This window comes from Rousettus aegyptiacus, unplaced genomic scaffold (genome assembly GCF_014176215.1).
Source record: "Rousettus aegyptiacus isolate mRouAeg1 unplaced genomic scaffold, mRouAeg1.p scaffold_m13_p_7, whole genome shotgun sequence".
Lineage (NCBI taxonomy): Eukaryota > Metazoa > Chordata > Mammalia > Chiroptera > Pteropodidae > Rousettus > Rousettus aegyptiacus.
In genome coordinates this window covers 27,271,159-27,294,072 of record NW_023416310.1, presented here as the reverse complement: position 1 = coordinate 27,294,072, position 22,914 = coordinate 27,271,159, and the positions used below count along the sequence as shown (strand labels likewise).

The 22,914-nt window shown below is 36.5% G+C and overlaps 1 protein-coding gene across 3 annotated transcripts in view; it reads left to right on the top strand.

Moving 5' to 3' along the window:
* SRBD1 (S1 RNA binding domain 1) overlaps nt 1–19,127 on the top strand; it is a 172,236-nt gene extending 153,109 nt beyond the window's left edge. For all 3 annotated transcript variants that reach the window (XM_036224031.1, XM_016142213.2, XM_016142214.2), the window contains 2 exons: nt 14,717–14,901; nt 18,248–19,127. In XM_036224031.1, coding sequence (XP_036079924.1) covers nt 14,717–14,901; nt 18,248–18,537 — 475 coding nt within the window. In that variant the 3' untranslated portion in view covers nt 18,538–19,127. The remainder of the gene's footprint in view (nt 1–14,716; nt 14,902–18,247) is intronic.
* Nucleotides 19,128–22,914: the final 3,787 nt, after the last annotated feature.

Genomic DNA, 22,914 nt, shown 5'->3' with positions numbered 1-22,914 from the left:
GACTGTTTCATGAGAAATTTCTTGTGCTTGAAGTTCAACTCCTGACCTTTAAAATGTGGAGACAAAACTGATAATTTATCTAATTAAGCTTACTATCCCCATTATCCACTTTGGAACTATGATAGTCATTTCTAGCTTTCAAGTATATTTAGTGTAGACATCACTCAACATAGATAGTTCATGCTTTCATATGGTGTTACATAAGTATCTTCCTAGGGAAGACAAGGCCATTAAGGATATGATTAGGTCATCACTGGTTTGACTTCAGTTCTGTAAAAGTAAGTTCCATTTCAGTAAATTCCATTTTTAGTTATATCAGAAAACCAGTAAGAACCTTAATGACTTTAATACCATTCAGCCCATAATGTCACTCTCAGAAATACACCAAAATCTGAAGCCTTAAGTCTTTTCACTTTTGTATTTATGGTGTTCTCTCTCATATTCGTATTTTAGAAAATTGAGATCATGATATTTTGTAACCTCAGTTAGTCATTAGTGGTTTTAGGAGTCTTTTTTTAAAACCACTTTAATATATTACTTTTGAAAGTTTTATTTACATGAAGGATTCTCTATTATATATTAAAGTGGTTTGTTGTGTGAGCTGAAATTTTTTCTAGTTTGTTTACTTTTTATATCTGCTTATAATGCTGTCATGTTTTTGAAATATGAATGTTTAATTTTTAAGAAGTAAACCTATTATTCTTTTTCTTGCTCTTATGCAAATAGCCTTAAGAGCCCTGACCCCTCAGATCATTTCAGTGTTCCTCATGTCTTTTTCATTTTCTTTATGGTTTCATTTTCTACTCTATGACTTTTATTGTTTATGATTTTATTAATTACTTAGAATGTACAAGGCACTGTGGTAGAGCCTGAAGAATATAAAAATGCAAAGAGGTGATTTATGCTCTCAAGGAGACTTCTAAAATAGGATAAAACTTATTCATAAGTAACCATAATAATGGTCTATAATTAGTAAGTGATCTTTGTGAAGCACAAAGGTTGTTCACAAGAGAAATAGGTCATTTTCAGATAGGGCTATCTCATAAAGTTCATGCAGGAAGTGACATTTGGGGTAGATCTTTAAGGATTTCAACCAATAGAAACTGGAAAACAAATGCCGAAAGGGTTAGGGAGTAAAATACAGCTTTAGTCAGGTTTGGGGAGTAGTTAATAATCAGATAAAAACAAACATTCATTGAGTACTTCCTCATTACCAGGTACATTAGAAGCATCATCTGGTTCAAACCTCACAGCAATCTTATGAGGTTGATACTATAATTATTTCTGCTTTAGGTCCAGAATCTCAGATGGGTAAAGTAAATTGTCTAAGATAACTCAGCTGATGAAAGCAAGATTTGAACCACGTCTGAAACAACTCCAAAGCCTGAGCTCTTAACTAGGTCACAATTAAAAAGCTATTTTGGAGCCAGATTTAAATGTAATCACAATGCTCTTTCAGATTTAAGGATATCATGCCCTTAAAGACGGTATGTGTTCAGCACAGAAAAGTAACAAGGGAAAGTGACTTGTTATATGTGCTTTTAAAGGAAAAAGAAAGGGGCTGGGAGGAGAAAGAAAGAAACGAGTGTCTGGAATATGCTAGCTTTGAGTGTTATTCTCTATCATCACATGGCTGAAATTAGACTCTACCTTTTCTCTAGAGAAAACATTACTTCCTCCAATAAAGGAAACCTTGCCTATTTATTTTATTAAGGGATCTGTAGGAAATGGATTCTTCAGTTAGAATGTGTAGAATTTTATGCTATTTTGTCGTAGATGTAATGGTTCCTGAATTTTGCACTAAAAAGAATTCCCTTCCATTATGTTTTTTTAGAATGAGGTGTGTGCATTTCAAAACAAGCAGCTTGATAGGGACCATATTTGGTATCTTATTATTTTAGGAGAGGAGTAAGGTATATAGCAGGAATAGCATATTCATCTTAGAAATATTCCTACCTCTGCCAGAGGATATTTTTAAGTTAAGAGAGAGGGAGGAATCCCGCAGGGTCTTTAGGAAATCTCTATTTGAAAAACTTAATAGGAGAATCCATATTATAAAACAGCGGTCCTCAACATTTCTGCCACTAGGAACTGGTGCCCCTATGAGAATCTAATGTCTGATGATCTGAGATGGAGCTGAGGTGGTGATGCTAGCACTGGGGAATGACTGTAAATACAGATGAAGCATCACTTGCTCACCTCCTGCTGTGCAGCCCAGTTCCTAACTGGCCAAGGACCCGTACTGATCTGTGGCCTGGCGGTTGGGAGACCTCTGTTATAGAGGATATAAGAATATGGGGTTAAGAAACTCTCTGTTGCTACAGTTAGATTTTCTTTCGGTAGTTCTTTGAAGCCATTCTGATCTAAATCTCTTTTACTCATTTCAGGGTCTTCTCCCATTTACCTGATTACTTCCTACTTCACTGAAAAAATTCAAAGCTACCTTACAATCTCCTTCTTTAGATTGTCTTCATGTCTTTACTCATTCAGTTCTATACTTCCCTAAGCTTCCCTTCCTTCTTGTAATTGTTTCTTTCTCTACCCTCACATCTCAAAGGGTGCTGCTAAGGACTCTTGATCTTGGCATTGTCTGGTTCTCTCTGTGTTTTAGTTGCCTCACCCCTAAAAGTTGGGGGCAGTAGGGAGGGTGGCAGCTAAATGAGCAAGATCTTACAGCTTTATAAAATTTTGTGACTGTCTCTTGTATCTGTCTTCAGCACTTATTCCTTTCATTTGGTCCCATAGACATATTATTGCGGTGGTCTCCCCTTTCTGCACTCCCTAAAAGCTAAAAGTAGCGACCACCTTTTATCTTACTTCCCCCTGAAACTTCTATCTCATTGCTCCTGCTTTTCATGGCCAAACTTCTCAGAATTCCCCGCCTCTAATTCTTACTGCTTGCTTTCTCCCAGTCCCTTACGGATTGGCTTCTATCCTTATCACTTCTGAAATTACACTTTCAACTAATGACCTCCTGATGGTCAAAACCAGTAGCCTCTTCCCACCCAGACTCAATATATCTAAAACTGAAACTGGAATTCTCCTTTCGTCCCTTCCTTTATAAATCCTTCTTCTCCTCCCATCAGTCCTCCTCACCAGCTCCACATAAAAACAAGACAGAAAAATAAACAAAAAGGTTTGGTCTTTCTCTCTTGTCCCATAATGAATGGTTAATGGCACTACTGTCTTTTTATTAACTGGGGCTAGAATTGACAGAATCATTTATTTATTCATTAACTATGTACCTTCTAAGTGTCTGCTATATCCCAAATACTGTTCTGCAACCTTAGAATACATTCAAAGATCCCTGCTCTCAAGGAGAGAGATAATACAGAACCAGCATAATAAATCAATTTATGGTATGATACAGATGATAAGTTCTGTGGAAAGAGCAGAGTAATTGGAGTGGGGGGAGTGTCAGGAATTACCAATGTTATGGGTAAGGGCTTGCAAATTTGAGTAGGGTAGTCAGGGAAGAAAGTTTCAATGGAGGCAAAAGAGTTAGCTGTGCATATATTTGAGGGCAGAGTGTTCCAGGAAGAGGAATCAGAGTGTGTAAAAACCCTAATGTGGGAGGAGGCCTGGCATGTTCAAGGAATATCAAGAGGGCCGATATGGCTACAGCAGAGTGATCAAGGAAGTGAAAAATAGATTAGGTCAAAAGGGCAATCAGAGGCTGCTGTAGGGACTTGGCTTTAATTCTGAGTGAAATCGGGAACCATAGCAGGATTTTATGCTGAAGAGTGACATGCTCTGATTTACATGTTAAAAGGATTCTGTTGTCTCCTGTGGTAAGAATAGACAATAAAGGGCAATAGTAGAAGCAGGGAAACCAGTTAGACTAATTGCAGTGATTCAGGTGAAATATGACTGAGACTAAGATCATAGCAGAAGAGTTGATGAGAAGTGGTCAGATTCTGGGTATATTTTAAAAATAGAGCCAATGTGATTTGCTGGTAGATTGGATGAAAGGTATGAAAGACAGTAACTGTGAATATGAATGGCAAACTGAATATGAATACCAGCAACACTGGAGGATGAAGTAGAAACTCACTGTAATGGAGGGGGAAGGGAAGGGAGAAGTTAAAGAACTAAACTTTGGTCACTCCCTAGTGGTGTCTTCTAGTCTCCTAGCTTCAAGGACTTCCATAATCACATGACTTAAATTTCTATCCTCAGCCCAATCCACTGTTCCAGACTCTAGACTCATGCATCCAACATCCCGTTTTACATCTCAAACCTAATATACCTGAAACTGAACTCCAGGTCTTTCCCTCAAATCTTGCTCCAACTATGGCTTTTCACATCTCAGATGATAGCAATTCATTCTTTTTGCTTCTCAGTCTAAAAGGCTTGAAGTCATTCATCCTTGACCTTATAAGATACCCCTGTCTGGAAATGACCTCTTTCTCTTGCAAACAACTTTGTGCTTCCCAAAGGGCACTTAATTACTGACTTCTTTTATGGTTATAAGTTTTGTCCTCCCTATTTTGGGAGGCAACTTCAGGATACCACACCTCTATTCATTTTTATATTCTTCAGATCCTACCACCGTGTTTTGCACATTCTAGGTAATGAACAAAATTATCAACAAAAAAAAAATCATTGAGTAAAACATGAATATTAAAAAATATAGGTAGCATTGATTTGATCTTAGAAATCAGAGATGTTAAGAGATGACCAATCTTATATAAAAGCAGGAAAAAGGAATAGTAGGTTTTAAATTTTTTAAATAAAAAGCTTCTTTTGCTGTGGGCCTTAGTACTGTACTTTATCCCACTTATTCATAATAGACTTAGATGGTCCAAAAGAAGTATGAAACAATAGAATATTGTGAGTTAAGGTAAAGCTATAAGCTTCTCAATTGTCCTTGTCCCTCCCAGCAAAATAAGTAATACATCTGAAAATTTCATAGCAGATTTGCTAGGCTACTAGCAATTAAATTTAAGATTTCTTATAATTTGTAGGTTGTAACCTGGGCAGGGATCGTATAAATCTGGTTTACCACTCTGTCCCCAGTACCGAACACAAACAGCTATAGCAATATTTGTTTAATGAAAGAATGTATGATAGAAATAGAAAATGGAAAGATGACTACATAGAAGAACACTGAGGAAAGGGAACTACTCAGGAATTGACAAGTTTAATTGTCAGTGAGCAAAATGAAATGTCTAGCTTTAATTTAACCTAAATATTTTTTCTGTAGTCTAAACTGCAGAGGTCAATGCAATTGTGTAACCAAAACAGTTGCTAGACCATCTAGGTCATCCTTTTTGCCATTGCCTATCCCACATGTTGAGTGAGTACTTCTTTCACATCCTTTGTGGATTAAAGGGATTTGGTGATCTTCCCTGTCTTTACAGAATAATGTGTCTAGAGCCCAGGCCTTCATAGATTTTACAGGCTAGAAGGACAGGTAGGTTATAAAAGAGGATTACTTACAATTTGCTGTCATCATCTAGAAATTGTCACGATGTCCCCATGTGGGACTGATTTATTTGTGTTGGGTCTTATGGGCCATGAGTAAAATTGCTGCTATGTTATGAGTAGAATGAAACCCAGAAACATCCTCTTTAGGACTAGCCTCTCCCCCATGTTTCCTCTGTTTTTGTCTTACTGTTTTAGTTGATCAAGAGAGCCAAAGGCAAGTATCCGATTTCTCCTTTTCCTTGAATAAGGTTCCAGGAGGTAGTGCTTTGTGCTGCAGATTATGCTGATTTGTACATGTCACAGTGAGACCTGGCACTCTCCCAAAGAATCTGCTGCATTAAGAATTTGATTCACTCCAGATAGTTAAGCTTGAAAGTTCTTATGTTCTTAATTCAACTTGAAAAATGCCAGGAAATTTAATGCCAAGTTTGTCACTCAGCACTCGTTTTGATTAAGCATTAGCTAGTATTTAATTGTTATTTCCATCCTGGGCATTAGGGAGAAATTTTAAAAGACAAATTTCTAGAAGTGATTAGCAGCCTGTGTAGCAGGAATATGACATGCAGCACTAATGGACTAGGTAAATGTATATCAAGGAATGACTTGAATCAATATCTATACTATAATATTAATACCGTGATATTTCCTTTATTACTGATCATATACCTATTTCTGACCCTTACAATCAATGTTGAAAAATATGTTTTCAGAGAGTAAACAACCATCAATTTAAAATACAGATCTGGAACTGTAGTAATCATATAACCTGACAAAATTTGGGGAGGAGGGAATCTTCTATACAAAAGCCAAGCAATGTTTATTCTTAATTTACAAAAATCTTGTGTCAGGTTTTTAAGACCAAAAGTTGGTTGGCCAAAGGGTACAAACTTTCAACTGTAAGATGATTAAGTTCTGAGGATATGAGGTACAGCATGGTGATTGTAGCCAATAATACTGTATTACATACTCAAAAGTTAATAAGTGAGTAGATCTTAAATACTCTCACCACAAAAAAAAAAGAAAAAAGAAAGAAATGGTACTGTGTGACCTGATGGAAGTGTTAGCTAATGCTATGGTGGTAATCATTGTGCAGTTATATAAGTATATCAAATCAACATGTTGTACACCTTAAAATATACTATATTATATGTCAATTATAGCTCAGTAAGGCCAGAGTGGGAGAAACCACAAAAAGACAAAAATTGAATTAACGCAACAGATACACAAGGATTCCGTAATGAGATAAATGGATCCCAACCAGTGCTGCTTAACCAAAAGCAGTTTGAGGTCTACATGGGTCGCTCTCTGCCACGGAGTTTAAATAAGTCAAGCCAGATACTGACCAATGGCCTATGCTGAAGAACTTTAATGAGTCAGCACATCTCAATATGATACTTTCCTTTTCCTGTTGAAGGATTTAGCATCTCCCAATTCTTCTTTTAGTATTGTTTTCAGAGGTTTTATCACATTCTTCCCATCCTTAGCTTTCTGCCCAGCAAGGAAAGAAGTTTTGCTAATAAGCAGCTGTCATACAGGGAGTTTAGATTATTTTTATTTCAAAATAAAACAGCAGAAGTAGAGCAATGACAGTCACAGATATAATATTCATAGTTTCAACTCTAAGCAACCCAAAAGGCCCATCACTTGTGGTGATATGTAATTTTTCTGAGGGGTAAGTCACTTGGTCTAGTGAGTACGTCTAGCACACCTCCCACATCTAAATTCACTGCAGCTTTATTTTGCTTTTGCATGCCAACTAACATCTGCATTAATAAAAACATGTTTCTTTGTGGGGAAATTTGTCTGAAAAGAAATCCACCTACAAATGCTATAAAATAAATGAAGATTAGATAAACAGACCTAAGAAATTATTTGTAAACTTGAAAGATCTTAAATTTTTCTGGACTTGCCTCACAGAGTTGGCAGCATTCGGACATGAAAATTAAGGCAGAATTATTGCTGGCTTTTAATAAGTGATGTCTTCGGATGTGTATCAATAGTCACCCACATTAACTTCTTCTGTAGAGCTACGATTACACAATAGTAATTGCCTTTTCATAAAGAGGCATAACGTCATAAAAGAAAGGTCAAACCTGAAATGTAAAGGTGATAAATGGACAGATTACTAAAAGAGGCTTTTGTTTTCTTTTCTTTTTTTTTTCTTACTGGTAGTTAAATCCCAAACATCTTCCTGTAATTCCTAGGAAGTAACATTCATTATATTTTCAAAAGGGCCTTCACAAAAGAGAAAAATGCTGAAAGAGAATCTACCCACTCAAGAATCAGACAATCAGGGTGTGGGGTTCTTAGGAATTGATCGTCATATCAAATGTCTTACACACCATTCCAACACACACCTCACACAAAGTTTCGGGCAAGGCTGCTAGATGAAACTAGGAAGTTTAAGAATCTGAAACATTTACCTAACTTTCACCTAACAATCTGGAGGGAGTATAGTGCCAGACTGCCTGGGTTCAAATCATGCCTATTGGATCTGGGAAAATTATTTAACCTCCCTGTACCTCAGTTACTTTGTCTGTTAAATGAGGATAATAATAGTACATATCTCATAGGATTATATGAGTTAATATGTAGAGAACCCTCATCATTAGAGACAATAAGTTATTGTCGTTGCTCTAATTATTATTACTGTTATTTTTGTTGTGGTCGAGAAGGGGCTGTGAAGCAGGGCCATAAAAGGGAGCTTATAACTGTTAATCTCACAGGAAAAGGTTTTTTTTACCATGAGATCTGGATATAATTTGGATCATTTTACATTGTTAATTAACAATAATACTAGGTCATGGGCCTGGAGAAAATGTTGGTTACTCTCCTAATCTGGAGCAACCTGTTAGTATCCAGTAGAGGAAGAGTGGTAGGGAATTGTGGGCGAGCCGTAAAGTTGTGCCTGCTTTAATCTCTTCCAGCTCCAAAGTATCTGCCCTTCTCCTCTTCTCTTCAGGTTTAGATCACTCAGTCTGGAGCCTGAAACTCAGTATAATATCGATTTAGTCTCCTATTATCTCCCTCCTCCACCCTCCTTCCTGTCCCCCGTCTAGCTATGGATTTCAATCTTAGCCTGTCTTCTGACTCTCTGAGTGACCATAAGCAAATTACTTCAACCTCAATTGCCCATTCTTTAAATGGAACATGGCTCTGCCCATTCAGACAACAACCTGGCAGGTTATGGAAATGGCAGCTGTTAAGTATTTTTCAATTTCTGGAAAGGAGGATTCCTTGACAGGATGGAATCCATAATAAAAGACTGTTTCCCAAGGAAGAAAGTCCTTTACCCTAATACGTGGGCTTTATCCCCTAGTAGTGCTGGAGCTGTTTAATTTCAGCTCTAGCCTGTATATTTCTGAGCACTACTTTTTTATTTGCCTTTCTCTTTCACATATTCACAGTCACTAATCCACGTTATGGCTTTACAGCCAGTAAATTAAATTATATGAATTCTAAACAGTGTTTTTGAGCTGTAGAGAGTCTGCAGCCTTTGAAACCACTAACTTAATTTTGTCCGACTCTTATTCAGTAACTCAAACAGAGCCAAACTTTTTTCTTTTGAATTTAGTTTTAAAAATAATAAATTGCTCCCAGGCAGTGGTTCTGGGTGCCAAATTTTATCTGGGATCTAAATCTTCTGTCTGCATTGAAAATCCCCCAGAGTAAAGGAGTAAAGAGTGCTAATGAAGATGTGTTATATGACAGCTTTTACCTAAGCTACAACCTTGTGGTCTCAGCTGTGTAACTTTGGGCAGGTCACTTAATCTGAGTTTTGATTCCCTTATCTACAAAACTGTAGCCACAATAAATTTTGAGAGAATGAAATGAAATAATCTTTATTGTGCATTTTCAAAGTATCTGTTTACCTCCATGTAAAATCCTACCTCTAAAAGACCAGATATATGTGGGAAATCATTTATTCCAATATGCTGTTATTACTTAAAATTAGAGTATAAGCTCATTCAGGGCAAAGGCTCTGTTATCACACTTTCACATTGTCTTCTTCCACAGTGAATAAATACTCAATGAAGAAAGTTGAATATGTTTTTCTAAATTACTTTTGATTGGCTTCAGCATTTTGTCACATTACTTTGAAGAGCCTTGATTTTAGCAAATCTATCATTTGAGGATGTGCGGTGTGTGTATGTACGTGTGTGTGTGCACGTGTTTAAAACAATCATGCTCAATGGAAAGAAGACCATAAAGCTGAGTAAGTAATATTGGGTTGGGGAAATTTTGATCCAGATAACTGATTTTTCTTTGTTACTTATTTTGGATGGATATGTAATATGCACTTGGTTTTCTTAAATTATAATTTTATATTATAATCACACAGTATATCATACCCAGCGAGTGATTCTAAAATAAGATAATGTACATAAAAATCAATACTACTTATTCTTTGTGACATTGGTTATTATTTCTTATTTCATTGATCTTAGATATTTTGTTTGATGTAACTATATGACCAGTGTCTTCAACTATTTCTAAAGATATCATCCTAAATCTTTTAGATGATTTCTCTGTATGCACATTTTAACTGGCCTTTTTTTTAACAGTTAATTCCCTGTACTAAACTACTAAAATGAAACAGCTTTCTAAGGATATGTTCTTCTACATACATCAAGTATCCACTTTCTATGCATGTATAATAGACCTTGAAAAAGAAGGAAACATTTAGTCAATTTTTCAGAAGGTAGGAGCAGGTAACAAACAGCTCCTAGAAAAACTGCATTCCTTAACTGGCAGCTTATCCTTTTCAGTTTGTTTGTTTGTTTGTTTGTTTGTTTTTTCTGCTACTCATAGATGCAGGAGTGTGTTTAGATGCAGGAGGTCACCTCCCCCCCCCAAAGACTCCATTGGCACCCAGCCAGTGATAAAAATGACCCTACTGCTTCCCCGATAGCTACATGCCATTTAAAATTATACTCTTGGATCAAAATCACTAAGGGCTTTCAGAACAACCCTGCTACCCTTTTTAAACAGTTTATCTGCAGTATGTAAGTTTTCAAAAGCCAGTCAGATGTCAGTTTTTGTGAAAAATTACTTGCTGTAACTTTCCATGGTTGATTATATGCTAAGAAAAGCCATTTAAATATTAAATATTATCTTCACTTACCTACTAGCTTCTAGAGTACAGTAGATGGTTCTATGGGCCTCTCCATTAATGCACTCTACTTGAATTTACCATTACTCATGGATTTTGCATGAGTGAAGATTTTTAAGGATTCTTACCCAGTTCAGTGTCTCAATTTAAGAAAGAGGTTAGAACTTTGAAAAGCTCCTGTGATGAGTAAAGTGCAGTTTACTTTGCTGCCCCTTTGGTTTGGCTGCTGAAACTAGATGTGGTAAAGCCAGTCTAGATGTGCACCGCGGCCGCTCGCCTGTGTGCACTCAGCTCCCCGTCGCCAGTGTAAAAGAAGTAGCAAGTTTTTCTCCTTTGCCACATTGGAATTTATACTCAGTCTTTAATATTCAGTGCACCAGATTTAAAAATATGTATAATATATGTGGATTTTAGTATAACAAACTATTAGCTTGAAATTCCATTTGTGTTCCACCACTTAATCTGCAATCACAGTTAAGAAGGGCAGGTTTCTCTTAGCATACACTCTCTTTTAAAACCATTGAATGTCTACCTGTATTACAAATCACGACCAGCTTTATCTGTACCTACTTATTTCTAAAATGACTGTGCTCTTGTAAATTAATGTTTCATTTATTGATGTAATTACTTTTAAACTAATATATAAAATTAATAAATACAAAAACCTCAAAAGTATTGAGAGTGGATAGACAACTAAAAGTTCTTTACCTTGCAGCATGGTTTTTATAAATCCTATGTGTTTGGCCCACACATATGGGCTAATATTAAGTCATTTTTAAAGTGATGGCTTTGCATCACCATGGTTCTTCTGTGGTCTGTGGGGTATCATGTTGCTTTAATGTAATGAACCAAGTCCTGGGCTTCTAAATTTTTTTTCTGCATGCTGGAAATGATTACATAAAACTGAATGGCTATATCTGAAGTCATATAAATTTTGAGAATTTCTTATTCAGGAAAAAAATCTTACAAAGACTTTTCTTATTCTTTGAGCGGGGAAACCTTGCTTTTGTGTAACAAGTTTCTGTTCAAAATATCAGTGATTTTAGGTTATATAGCTTTCTGTTTAAAAAACAAGGATTATCTCTGCGGCAAGTTCTATATGTTAACTTTGTGCAGATGTGCACTAAAAGAACATGATGTGCTTATTTGTTGCATTTATGCTACTTTCTTACTTTAAGTAAGATGGGTGAAATTACATATTAAATAAAAACAGCAGCTCAGATGGCAGTCCTTAGCAAATTGAAAAGGCTTTTTCCATAGACATTGGAGAAAATGAGACTATGACTTTTGAGTGAATTGTCTACTTAAATGCATTTATATAATAATTTCTTTGTGGGATTTATCAGTGTTAACTATCTAATGTTTAAAACTCTTCTCCCATTAAATTGTGCTTGTGCAGTGTTACCTAAAGTATTGTTTTGTATCTTAATCAAATATAGCACTTTAATTTTTGACATAACTGCAGTTACAAACACACAGACCGAAGTGTATGGCATGAAACTCCAGTTAGTGAAAATAGCTATGAGGCCTTGGTCAAATTATTTAACTTACCTAAACCTCAATTTTTCTTTTCTGCATGAAATGATACCTACTTTTTAGGATTATTGCCAAGATTACATGAGAACATCTATCAAGCACTAGCACATACTTATCAGTACATGTTCAAAGCTTTAGAAAGTACAATGTATTTTTATTTGGTACTTTTGAGCTAGAAAGTTCTTTGTATTTGTATTAAGTATAACTTATACTCAATTTTAAAAGGAAATTTTGTATTGGATATTGCTTATCACACTCAATTCTAGGGTGAGAATTTAGAATATGTAGAATAAAATTTTTTTTGAATATTTAAAGAGCATGTGTTCGAGTGGCTACTGAGCATAAAACATTGTTTCCTGTCATTCACAGTCAAATATATTTGAAATTCAGTAAGGGAGAGGTCAATCTGAACGCTGTTCCACGTTCATTTTACAGGCCCGCTCCCCTTTCGTTTGCAAGTTTCCTTTTTGTACAGCACTGTTGAAACTTTTAGAAAGTTTTCATAATTAAAAAGCACTTGACCTTGTTCCATAGTCATTTAAAAATAGGCTTGATCAATATGAAGCATTAAGCTAGGAGCACAATTTGGTGCTTTTTTTATTGATTTCGGTTACCAGTGCCCTCAGGCTTAAGTATGAGAATGAAAATGATATATGGAAAATGCATCCAGGTTGAATAGACCAGTCTTCTTTTTACATCTGCAACCACTATAAACAGAATTCTTTATTTGGAAGTAACTTTGGTAGCAGTTAGTTACACATACACACACACCTTAAGACTCCAGATGGCCTCCAGAGCCAGCATTTTTGTTATTGAGGCCAAAACTCGTATAGCAATTTGGGGAGTTTCTGCCATTTAGTTACTTTTACTAATTATAAAATACTATTCAAGGTTATAGATTTACAGCTCATGAATACATTTCTTTGGCATTTTAACAGTTGATTGTAAGCCAGAGCCTTGGGGATTTGAAAGATGTTCTGCCCAATAGCCAGTTGCAGACCAAGCAAGTCAACAGAATAAATACAAGGACAGACTACTCAGCAGGGCACATATTATTGAGAAAGTTGTTCGAGGAAGTCGCCTGTGGGCAGAGGTTGTCATGTGTCAACTGCTCCGTCAGTCACAGCTTCCGCAGCTGTTCCTTGTCACCAGGGCCCTTATGTGCTACTGCTTATCCATCAGCACTAACAGATACTGGCTCCCTCTTTGGTGGGCTGGGAAAGCAATAGCCACACAGATTTACAGTGTATTTTTCACTGGCCACCAGTTTGGATGGAAGGAAACTCATTTCCAAAAAGGAAGACCAAACCCCAAATCCTTGGTCTTTCATCAGACCATTAACCAAAATATATTCTCAAGAGAATTTGTTGGATTTTAGAAAATCTGTTTTTAACTGAAAATATGGAAATGCAGATTGTTCATTTGAACCCAAAGAAACGCTTTCATTAAATGAGATAGGAGAGAGCTTTCTCTACTGGATACCAGATTATCACTGAAACAGCCTTTTGGGGTTGAACACAACAATGCAAAAAAGACTGGAAATCACAAATGTTCCTTTTGTGATGATGCAGCAACCTACCAAATGGGAGACATCCCAATTCTGATCATAGACCAGCCTCCAGCAGTTTCCTTTGGTCCTTCTTCTATTTTAGAGACACCCTTACAAGAAAGGATTTGAAGGCGGTAGTATCACTGTCATTGACATTTTTAAAGTGTCAATTAATTATAGGAATTAAGCTTAATGATGTAGAAAAATACCCAGCCAGGAAATATCAAGACAGTGAACTACAGCTCACTATTCAGATGAAATCGAAAGGAAATTCATCTTAACCCTTTTTTTTTTTCTTAATTAACTTATTACTGAACTCCAAAGCTAATTCAGAGGCAACTGTACAAGCAAGGTAAATGGTAAACATAATAAAGGGAAATTGAGAAAGGCGGATATTTTTATCTTGTACATATTGCAGCTATATAGTGTCTAAAGTATACAAAGATAGTATTCATGTTAAAATTATGTACTTACAGTCTTACTGCTTCCATCATGTCCATTTTTGAAAAAAGTTTTTCTTTTTGATATCCCCTCTCATATTTTGTCTGTTGATGCGGAATATACTTAACGTATTTTCCATGTGAGTCTTGACTGTTGATTGAATTTGAAAATTATTAGGCTGATAGTATGCACAGTGATATGCACATGAATAATCTGTCGAAAGCTGGCAGTGATTAGATATTTTTCTGGATTTTTATATCATTGGTTCATTATTTGCCTATTAGCTAATTTAAATTCAAATAAGTTTTTCTAACTGAAATTTTAGTAAACATTTGGTAAATAAAGGTGTCCTTATTTTAAAAATGCATCCAACACTGACCTACAATGAACATTACACTGTATAATGTTTCTGATGCTGATTCTGAGCAAGTGCTTCATTGGAAAATAGCACAAGGACCTAAATCGATCCCCTCCCTTTTTTTACTAAGACAGATCATCTATTATGGCATAAGACACATGGTATTTTCAGTAAAGGTTGATTGATTGATATATGGATCTGAGATGAAATAACTTTAGAGTGATGTGTATAAGGAGATTAAAAAATAATAATATTATTAATAAATGTTGGGCTTTTTTTTCCCCTGCAGGTTTTTATCATTCATTGGAGGAACACTGTGTGAAATTGGAAAGCCTGAAATGCAACAAAAAGTAAATTTATTCCTCGAAAATGAAGGAATAGAGAAAATTGCAGAAAAATTGCAAACAACAGTACACACCTTACAGATCATCGTAGATGGCCTCAGCCAGCCCGAAAGCTTTGACTTTCGAACAGGTAAACAGCTGAGCTTGAATAGCACCTTTTATTAACATAGTTCACATTATTTCCTATGGCCCTCACAACAATCCTATGCCATAGGTGAAAAACAGTTATTTTCCCATTCTCTATGAGAAAACTAAAGCCTGGTGACCCTCCTTCAAAGTTATTGCAGTTAGTATCCAGAGCCAAAGCTGGAAGCTAGGTGTCCAGATTCCACGTCCTTTGCTTACTTTCGATTACACTAGACTAAATGCATCACACATGTGCTGTTGTGTGCAAGGAGGCACACATTTTTCATGATCCTTTTTGTAAGCTGTTTTTATCTCATAGGAGCCCAAAGTCCAAGGTAAAGGATTCAGTAGACAAACTGAAAAGTGAATCTTCTTCCTAACTTAACAGCCTTCCAAGTTCCTGGATTCTGTGTCAATGAATACATTGAACAAATAAGATACTGTCTCACTGTTGATTTTCCTTCTAATTAAAAGTGCTCTCAGCTTTCAGCACAAGTAGATGGCAAGGGAGGTATAAGAGCCACAGTTGTTGAGAACAGTGACCCAGTGAGGAAGAATTAAGGTGTCAAATGACCTATTTCCCAAGAAAATTTTAATAGGAAGCCCTGAGATTTGAACAAATCTGCACTTGTCTCGTAACCAATTTTGGGATACCATGTTTAGGGCTTGGCTCTTTTCATTTTGGGTTAGGCTGTGTTGAGGTAGTTAGACATTTTGCTTTGAAAAGGTTTAAGGAAATTTAAAAACATATCCAGCAAACTCACTGTACTCTTCTTCAACTTTTCTGTGAGTTAGAAATGAAATTATTTTTAAGTTGGAGAAAGTAAAATAAAACATTAAGACCTATGCCAAAAATGTAGGAATGAATAGAAGCCACCAGGTGGATGTTTCAGTAGGCAAACCCATCTCCATTTAAAGGCCTGCTGGCCTTGTACTTGAATTCCATGGGTGTTGTTTAGCAGGAGTACCAAACAGAGCGTTCTCAAGCAGGGCGGGATTTGAGGACAGTATGCCTAAAACACCACCTTAGAAGGGTGGCAAATATGCTCTAGCTGCAGGTATCCTGTACTGGGTTTTCTTGTCTATCTCTGTTTTTCTCTCTTGATGTCAGTTGCTCCATTATTACAGTTCCACTGTAGACTCAGGGCAAAGATCAACACTCAAATTATGCGGTTCAATTTAAACAACCAACAGTAATTAGAGGTCCTCACCTGGTAATGCTCCTAGTTGAGCAGAAACACAGATATGCCTGGCTTCTGAACTGAGCTTACTAGTCACTGCAGTGTTTATCATCGTGACAAGTGAAATTTTAAATAAGTCTCTTTAAACACATTTTGAAACTGACCTTTGCCCTAGTGTAAGTCACAATTTTCAAGATGCTTGAGAACTTTCCATTTTAATACTTGAAACCATCCCCAAGGGAGAAGACAGACAGTCAAGCTTTTGAAGGGGCAGTTAGTATTTCAGATGTTTCTGCATTATGGTATTTACGTTACATTGCTTTTACTCATTTCCTCAAAAGTATCCTTTCTTGATGCCTCATTCTTTCCTTATACTCATCCTGTCTTCTGTTTTTCTAATGACATAATCAGTTCTACTTTATTTTCACTGTGGTTGCTGGGTAGTTTCCATAATTGGGTTCGTCAGAAGCAGCTTGGTGACAGGGGACTGAATATGTAGCCTCGGTAATCAAAGTGTTAAAGTTTGTCTGGTACATGGAGGATTTTCTGATTTCTTAGTGGCCCAGGCTGTCTTTGGGAACATGTTAAGTAGTTTCTGACTCTGATTTTCCATGCAAAATTAAACTAAGCAGCTGATCAGGAACCCTTTGGGAATCTGTACCAGCTGGATGTCTGCAAGAAAAAGTGGGGGAAAAGAGTTTTCAAGCATAATTACAGTGCCTGTGGGGCCTTGGAGACCATCCTGCCACTAACCCTGATCAATGACTTAGTTTCATTGTGCTTTGGCACAGTCGTTGCCCAGTGTAATGTTACATTATAGTAGGTTTCTTGCTTTTGGAATTCGCTGCTTTGGCGTCAGGTGAAATTCTACAGAATCCATTTCACTGTTAGCATATTCCTTTTTTTATGAGGAAAATGAGATTTGAGGTTTAAAGAGGGCTTCTGTTGTACAGGAAAAAGGTGAGTTTTTTTTTTAATCTTGATTTCAGTTTGGTTGGACTGGGGAAGGGCAACAAAGAGGTGACTGGTTGTTAATACAAATGTAAAGGATAGCTTCAACAAGTAATCAGGATGAAGCCAACAGCTGTGAGGGAAAAGGAGCTGAACGAGTGGGGGTGGTGGGGAATGAGGTCTCAGTAAAAGGAGATCCAAGCATAGAATGTGTTCTTTGTTACTAGAATCAACATTCAGTAATCCTAGGGAAGGGGGCTAAGAAGAGCATGGATAAATGGAATCCAGAGATAATCCCATTTAAACTGTTAGTTCTAACCTTCTCCCTCATAAAACCTTTGTTTTGTTTTAACTAGAGCCATAATGATTCCTTGCCATACTTTATGCCCACTTTTGGGGGGACAGTGTTAATGAACAGAGACATGTACACTAGAGTGAGCAAGAAAAGAGGGCTGTAAGGAACTTGAGAACAGAGATCTAGACATCTGTACCTTTGTGTCTCTGGCACCCAGCAGAGTGCCTGGCCAGGGGATAATAATAGGAGTTAATAAATGGTCGATGAATTAAGAGAAGGAGGAAGATTAAGTATTAGCTGATCTGGGTTTCTGAGCCATAAATTATCGAGAATCCATAACTTTTGATTGGATAAATATATTCAAAATGGATAAGAATTGATTCCTGAGCTCCAAATTTGTGGGAGTGAGAGAGGAGAATATTTGAATTTCTTCCACATTGATCAAACGTTGATGTACTTTCTACCACCTTTAAACAGTTCGAGAATTCAGGCACTGGGAAAAATCTCCCAAGGGTCTTCCCTTCTCGATGTTTTGCATTTAGCTTTGTATATTCATTGGGCAATTCTAACCACCTCCTCATAAATAAGAAATTAAGAGTTTGCTCTTCTCGGTCCTTATGTACAGGCTAATGTTCACATGTTAGCGAGAAGAGAGTTTGAGGAATAGAAAGTGTTTGACTAAACTTTCTTGAATTTTTTCTACGGTGTGAATGCTGTTTCTTCAACTAGCATTCATTGTCTCCGAAGGCAGGCGTGCGTCTTCAGCTCCTTTTGTGTCACCCCTCAGAGCTTAATACTGGTCTGGGCACGTCATTGAGATGTGGTAAATATTTACTCATTTATGTTGTGTCTGGGAAGTAGAGAGTGTTATTATTTACACTAAATGTCCTCTCCCCTCCCCCCCCCCCCACCTTTCCTTGTAGATTTTGATAAACCCGATTTCAAGAGAAGCATAGTCTGCTTGGAAGATCTGCAAGTTGGGACAGTCCTTACCGGCAAAGTGGAGAATGCCACTCTATTTGGCATTTTTGTGGATATAGGAGTGGGGAAAGCAGGGCTGATTCCCATACGACATGTAACAGAAGCAAAACTTTCTAAAACGAAGAAGAGAACGAGTCTTGGACTGGGCCCTGGAGAAAGAGTGGAAGTCCAAGTCCTCAACATTGATGTCCCCCGATCTAGGATTACTCTGGACCTCATTCGGGTGTTGTAAGTGTCCCACTAGAGGCCACTTATTTCCTCATTTCCATGGCTTGCCAGGAATAAGTCAGATGTTTGTGAATTTTAGATAAGGGATAAGAAAGAATTCACTTAATATCAGAAGTATTTTCCAAACAGTTTCCTAATTTTTTCTTCTCAATAAATAGAAAACTAGTTTGATTTCTTTTCTGTGAAAGAAAACAACTGATAGGCATCATTATGCGGCTTTATGTAGTAATGTTTTTTTGACCAAAATTTTATTTTTTGTAATTCATCCTTGACTCCTTTTGCATTTGTATAACAGATTGTTTCACCTGTACTTACCAACTTGCCTTCATGGACTTGTACGGAATTATCTTCTTGATTTGAATTGTACAGTTTTTCTTGACGTAGTAGGGCTGGCACTGTTGAATTCTCCCTTTTTATAAGTTTTAAAAATCAGGCTTTTTGGATTTGATTTGTGATTTTTCCCTTGCTAAGTAAACCAAAAATATACCAATAAAACAAATCCTGATGTGTTCGTAACCAGCCAGTGAATAGCTCAAAGCATTTCTCAAAAGGACTTATGTATTGATCCCTTCAATAAAGTTTTGTGGCTAGTGACCTTGCTTTTGCTATTTGTTGATTTAGTGAATGGCCAAGGAGTCACTTGATTAAAGAAGATGTGGCACACATTCATGCAAATCGCATGTAAACCAGTTGTGTCTTCGGGGAAGAGGGAACCCTCTGGAAATTTGAAAAATGGCTTTCTGTTTGACTTAGTATAAAAGGATGTGTTCTTTCTTAGGCATCAGAATTAAACATCAAATTGGAATATAAATGGCCTTCCTAAAGATTACATATAGATCAGGTGTGAAAGGGTAAGAAAAAAAAGTAGATAAAGCAAGACACTCTTAACTCTATTTGTTGGAGTTGGTAAGTATGACCATTTAGGGTAAAAATGATATAAATAAAGCCCATACTGTACCGGTATCTTGTCTATTCAGGCTGCTTTGGTTGGTTTGCCTATTGGAGTCATTTGCATGACGGAATGAGTTGCTGGTTTTCTCCATGTGTCATGAGTGGAGCATTATTACTAAAGAGAGAAATTAGACCCGTTTTTTTGCCAGGGACAGCCCTGGTAAACTCTCATTGTCATGGAATAATTTTTAACAATGCCTCTTTTTATTCCTAGAGTGCCCTTATTCTGGTTAATAAATCATACGATAACTTTAGTAGTAAGTCCCTTAAAAGTGGTAAATCAGGCTGAGTTTATTGATGGTTCTGCCTGATAGTTTGCTATTCTGGAAAAATACCTTTTAACTCATGTACTTTATCTTTTTAATGCAGTAGGTTCCTTAAAAGTTGTGTAACACAAGTCCTGTTTGCCTGACAATTTCATTTCTGAAATGCTTTTTTAATACTTCCTAACCAATCTTCAATTGACAATTGTTCTTAATGTTGTAACTTTAAACTGATCTTCCTACTCACTCCTCCCAATGTTTTTCTTGGTTTATCATTTATAGGTCAATGATGAGTGAGTTATATACATCTAAAAAGTGTTATCCTGAACCCTGCAGTGCATTTCAAATAAATGCTTTCTTTTTATTGAGGTATAATAGAATACATAACATCTTATTAATTTCAGATGGGTAGCATAATGATTTGATATTTGTATATATTACAAAATGATTACCACAGTAAGTCATTAACATCTGTCACCACACACAGTCAAACAAATGCTTTTTGGAAAGAGACCTTCTCATGGGCATTTGAATATAGCAACCACAGCAGTTGATGGTATGAAACAGCTCTGTTGACCTGGTGGCTAAATTCTTGAAAACACAAGGAGGACTCGATATTGCACTAGATTGCGTGGATTGTCCTGTCCAGCCATAGTATGGTAGAGGCTCTGTAAGGCCCAGGCTAGAAGAAGAGGGCGTATCTCATTCATTATGTAACCCTGGAAGGTACCGTGGTGCTTGGTGGTCGGTCAATGTGTTCAACTAACTAATCCCTATTCTATCATATGGAGCTTAGAGTCTGTTGAGAAAAAAAAGTATCATTAGTCAAAGAATTACATAAAAATATAAAATTACATTCATAATAAATGATATAATGGTGACAGCATTTAATAGATTGACCTAGTCATAAAAATCAGAAAACGTTTCAATGAGTTTTGACTGAGATGTGAAAGATGACCAGAAGTTAATTAGGATAAACATTTTATTGGCCCTAGCAAGAGTTGTTTCCAATAAACAGCAGGGATGAGAGGCAATTGGAATGGGTTTAAAAGAGGAGGAGGAGGAGGAGGAGGAGGAGGAGGAGGAGTTGGATTGGAAATGAATATAGGTAATTTTTTCAGGGGGTTTGGCTATAAAGGAAGTAGAGAAATAGCACAGTGGCTGGAAGGGGAAAATGGAGTCCAGAGACAGTTTTTGTTTTTAAGACAAAATAATAATACACACAACTGGAATGATCCAGTAAAACATGAAAAGTTGATACAAGAGACAGGAGAATTACTGAAATGATGTCCTCGAGTGGATGAGATCAGATAGAATCTAGTACACAAGTGATTGGTCTAAAATAGGAATACAAAGAGTTTATCCATATAAGAGAGAAGATTGAATATATAGGCACAGATGTAGATAGGAAGGCATGGTGATAGGAGCTCACAGAAGGTCTCTTTGGATTGCTTCTGTTCTTGTTGACATATAAAGGAAGGTCATCAACTGAGACTTAAAATGAGGGGTAAGGAAGTTGGTGGTTTGAGATGAAAGGAAAATGTAAGAAAAGGATGAGAGCGTGAAAAGCCGAAGGAAATTGGGTATGATAACCTAAAGTTCCACTTTAGGTTAGTGATCAATTCAGTCTGCTTGGTTATATATTTTTCTTCAACCACGTCAATTGTGAGGGTGAAGGGGAAGAGGTAGATCTAATTGGGTTTGGGGTTTTGGCAAGTGAGTACAGTAGAGAAGGGCAAGGAAGTTGAGGGCATGTGGATAAAGTATTGACCATGAAAATTAAGCTCAGTATGAAGAAAAGTAACAGTATAAGAGGAGTGTGAGGGACAGTGAAAAGGTATAGGACTCATGGGTTGTAGGTCCTCATGGACTTGGAGAAATAGAGTGGGAATGATAGAGGATATAATGGGTGTAAAAAAATGGCGGGATGATTAACTTTGAAATTACAGTTTTGGGGGTTGCAGATTTGGGTAATTATAAAGGATAAAGAATGATCGCAGGAACAATTAGCAGAGATAGGGGTCAAGGATAAGATTCTTAGAGGAGAACATGTCAAGGAACTGAGTTTCAGGAAGAATTATCTATATGGATAATAATTTTAAGAGGCTGTCGCAGAAATGCAGCCATAAAGTAATGGTGGCTTACACCAGAACTATAAAACATACCAAAAAATATCAATAAATAATCTTAACAAGTACTGTATAAGACCAATATGAAGAAAAATTATAAAACTTTATTAATGAATGTAAAATAAAAGCAGAATACATTAAGTATACCATGTTATTGGATTGGAAGACATAGAAAGATCAGTCCTCCTAAAATTATTATATATATCTACTTTTGCCAAAATTCTGGTCATTCCTTCACTTTGCTTTTGTTTATGTCTGTTTAAACTTTAAAATCAACCTTATTTGGAAGAGTGTGTGAAAAAGTCAAATCAGTACCTTAATATAATAATTTAGTTGGATTGTATGGGGGAATTCGTCCTACCAGATATTATACTCAAAAGCTGCCATCATTTAAACAGTATGATTAATAGGAATAGACAAAAAGAAGAGTGGAATAAACAGAATTCAAAATCAGTGGGAATATAATATATGTTAAAAGTGGCATTTCAGATTGGGGCAAAATCGTATTGCCACACTACACACAAAAATAAATTCCAGATGTATTAAACAAATGCAATTTTAAAAGAACTGCAAGGAAACATAGAAAGGCTTTGAGAAACAATCGAATAGCCATGGTGTGGAATGCAAGAAAGAATAGAAACATGGGCCTATAGACCTAAAGTTCCATTCAGAAAACATTTATTGGACACCTATTATGAGACCCTATGCCAGTTGCAAAAGATATTTCAAGTTAAAAATCATGGACATTTTGGAGTTAAACCTGGACTTCAGAAAATGGTGTCATCCCATCTCATTTGACGCTACAAGACCCTTTGGAAAGCTTGGTTTTAAATTAATAGAGTGCTCATGTCAAGGTGTCTATACATCTAACCGTGACCTCAGAGTTAGCACTTGTGTTAAAATTGGAGATGGAAGAAGGAACAGGATGGAAAAACCAAAAATATATTTAGTCAATCTTTTCATTTTGGCTTCCTGCCTAAAATCAGTCATAATGAGTTGGATTTAAATAACAGATCATGGAGAACTCCTGAATGACTG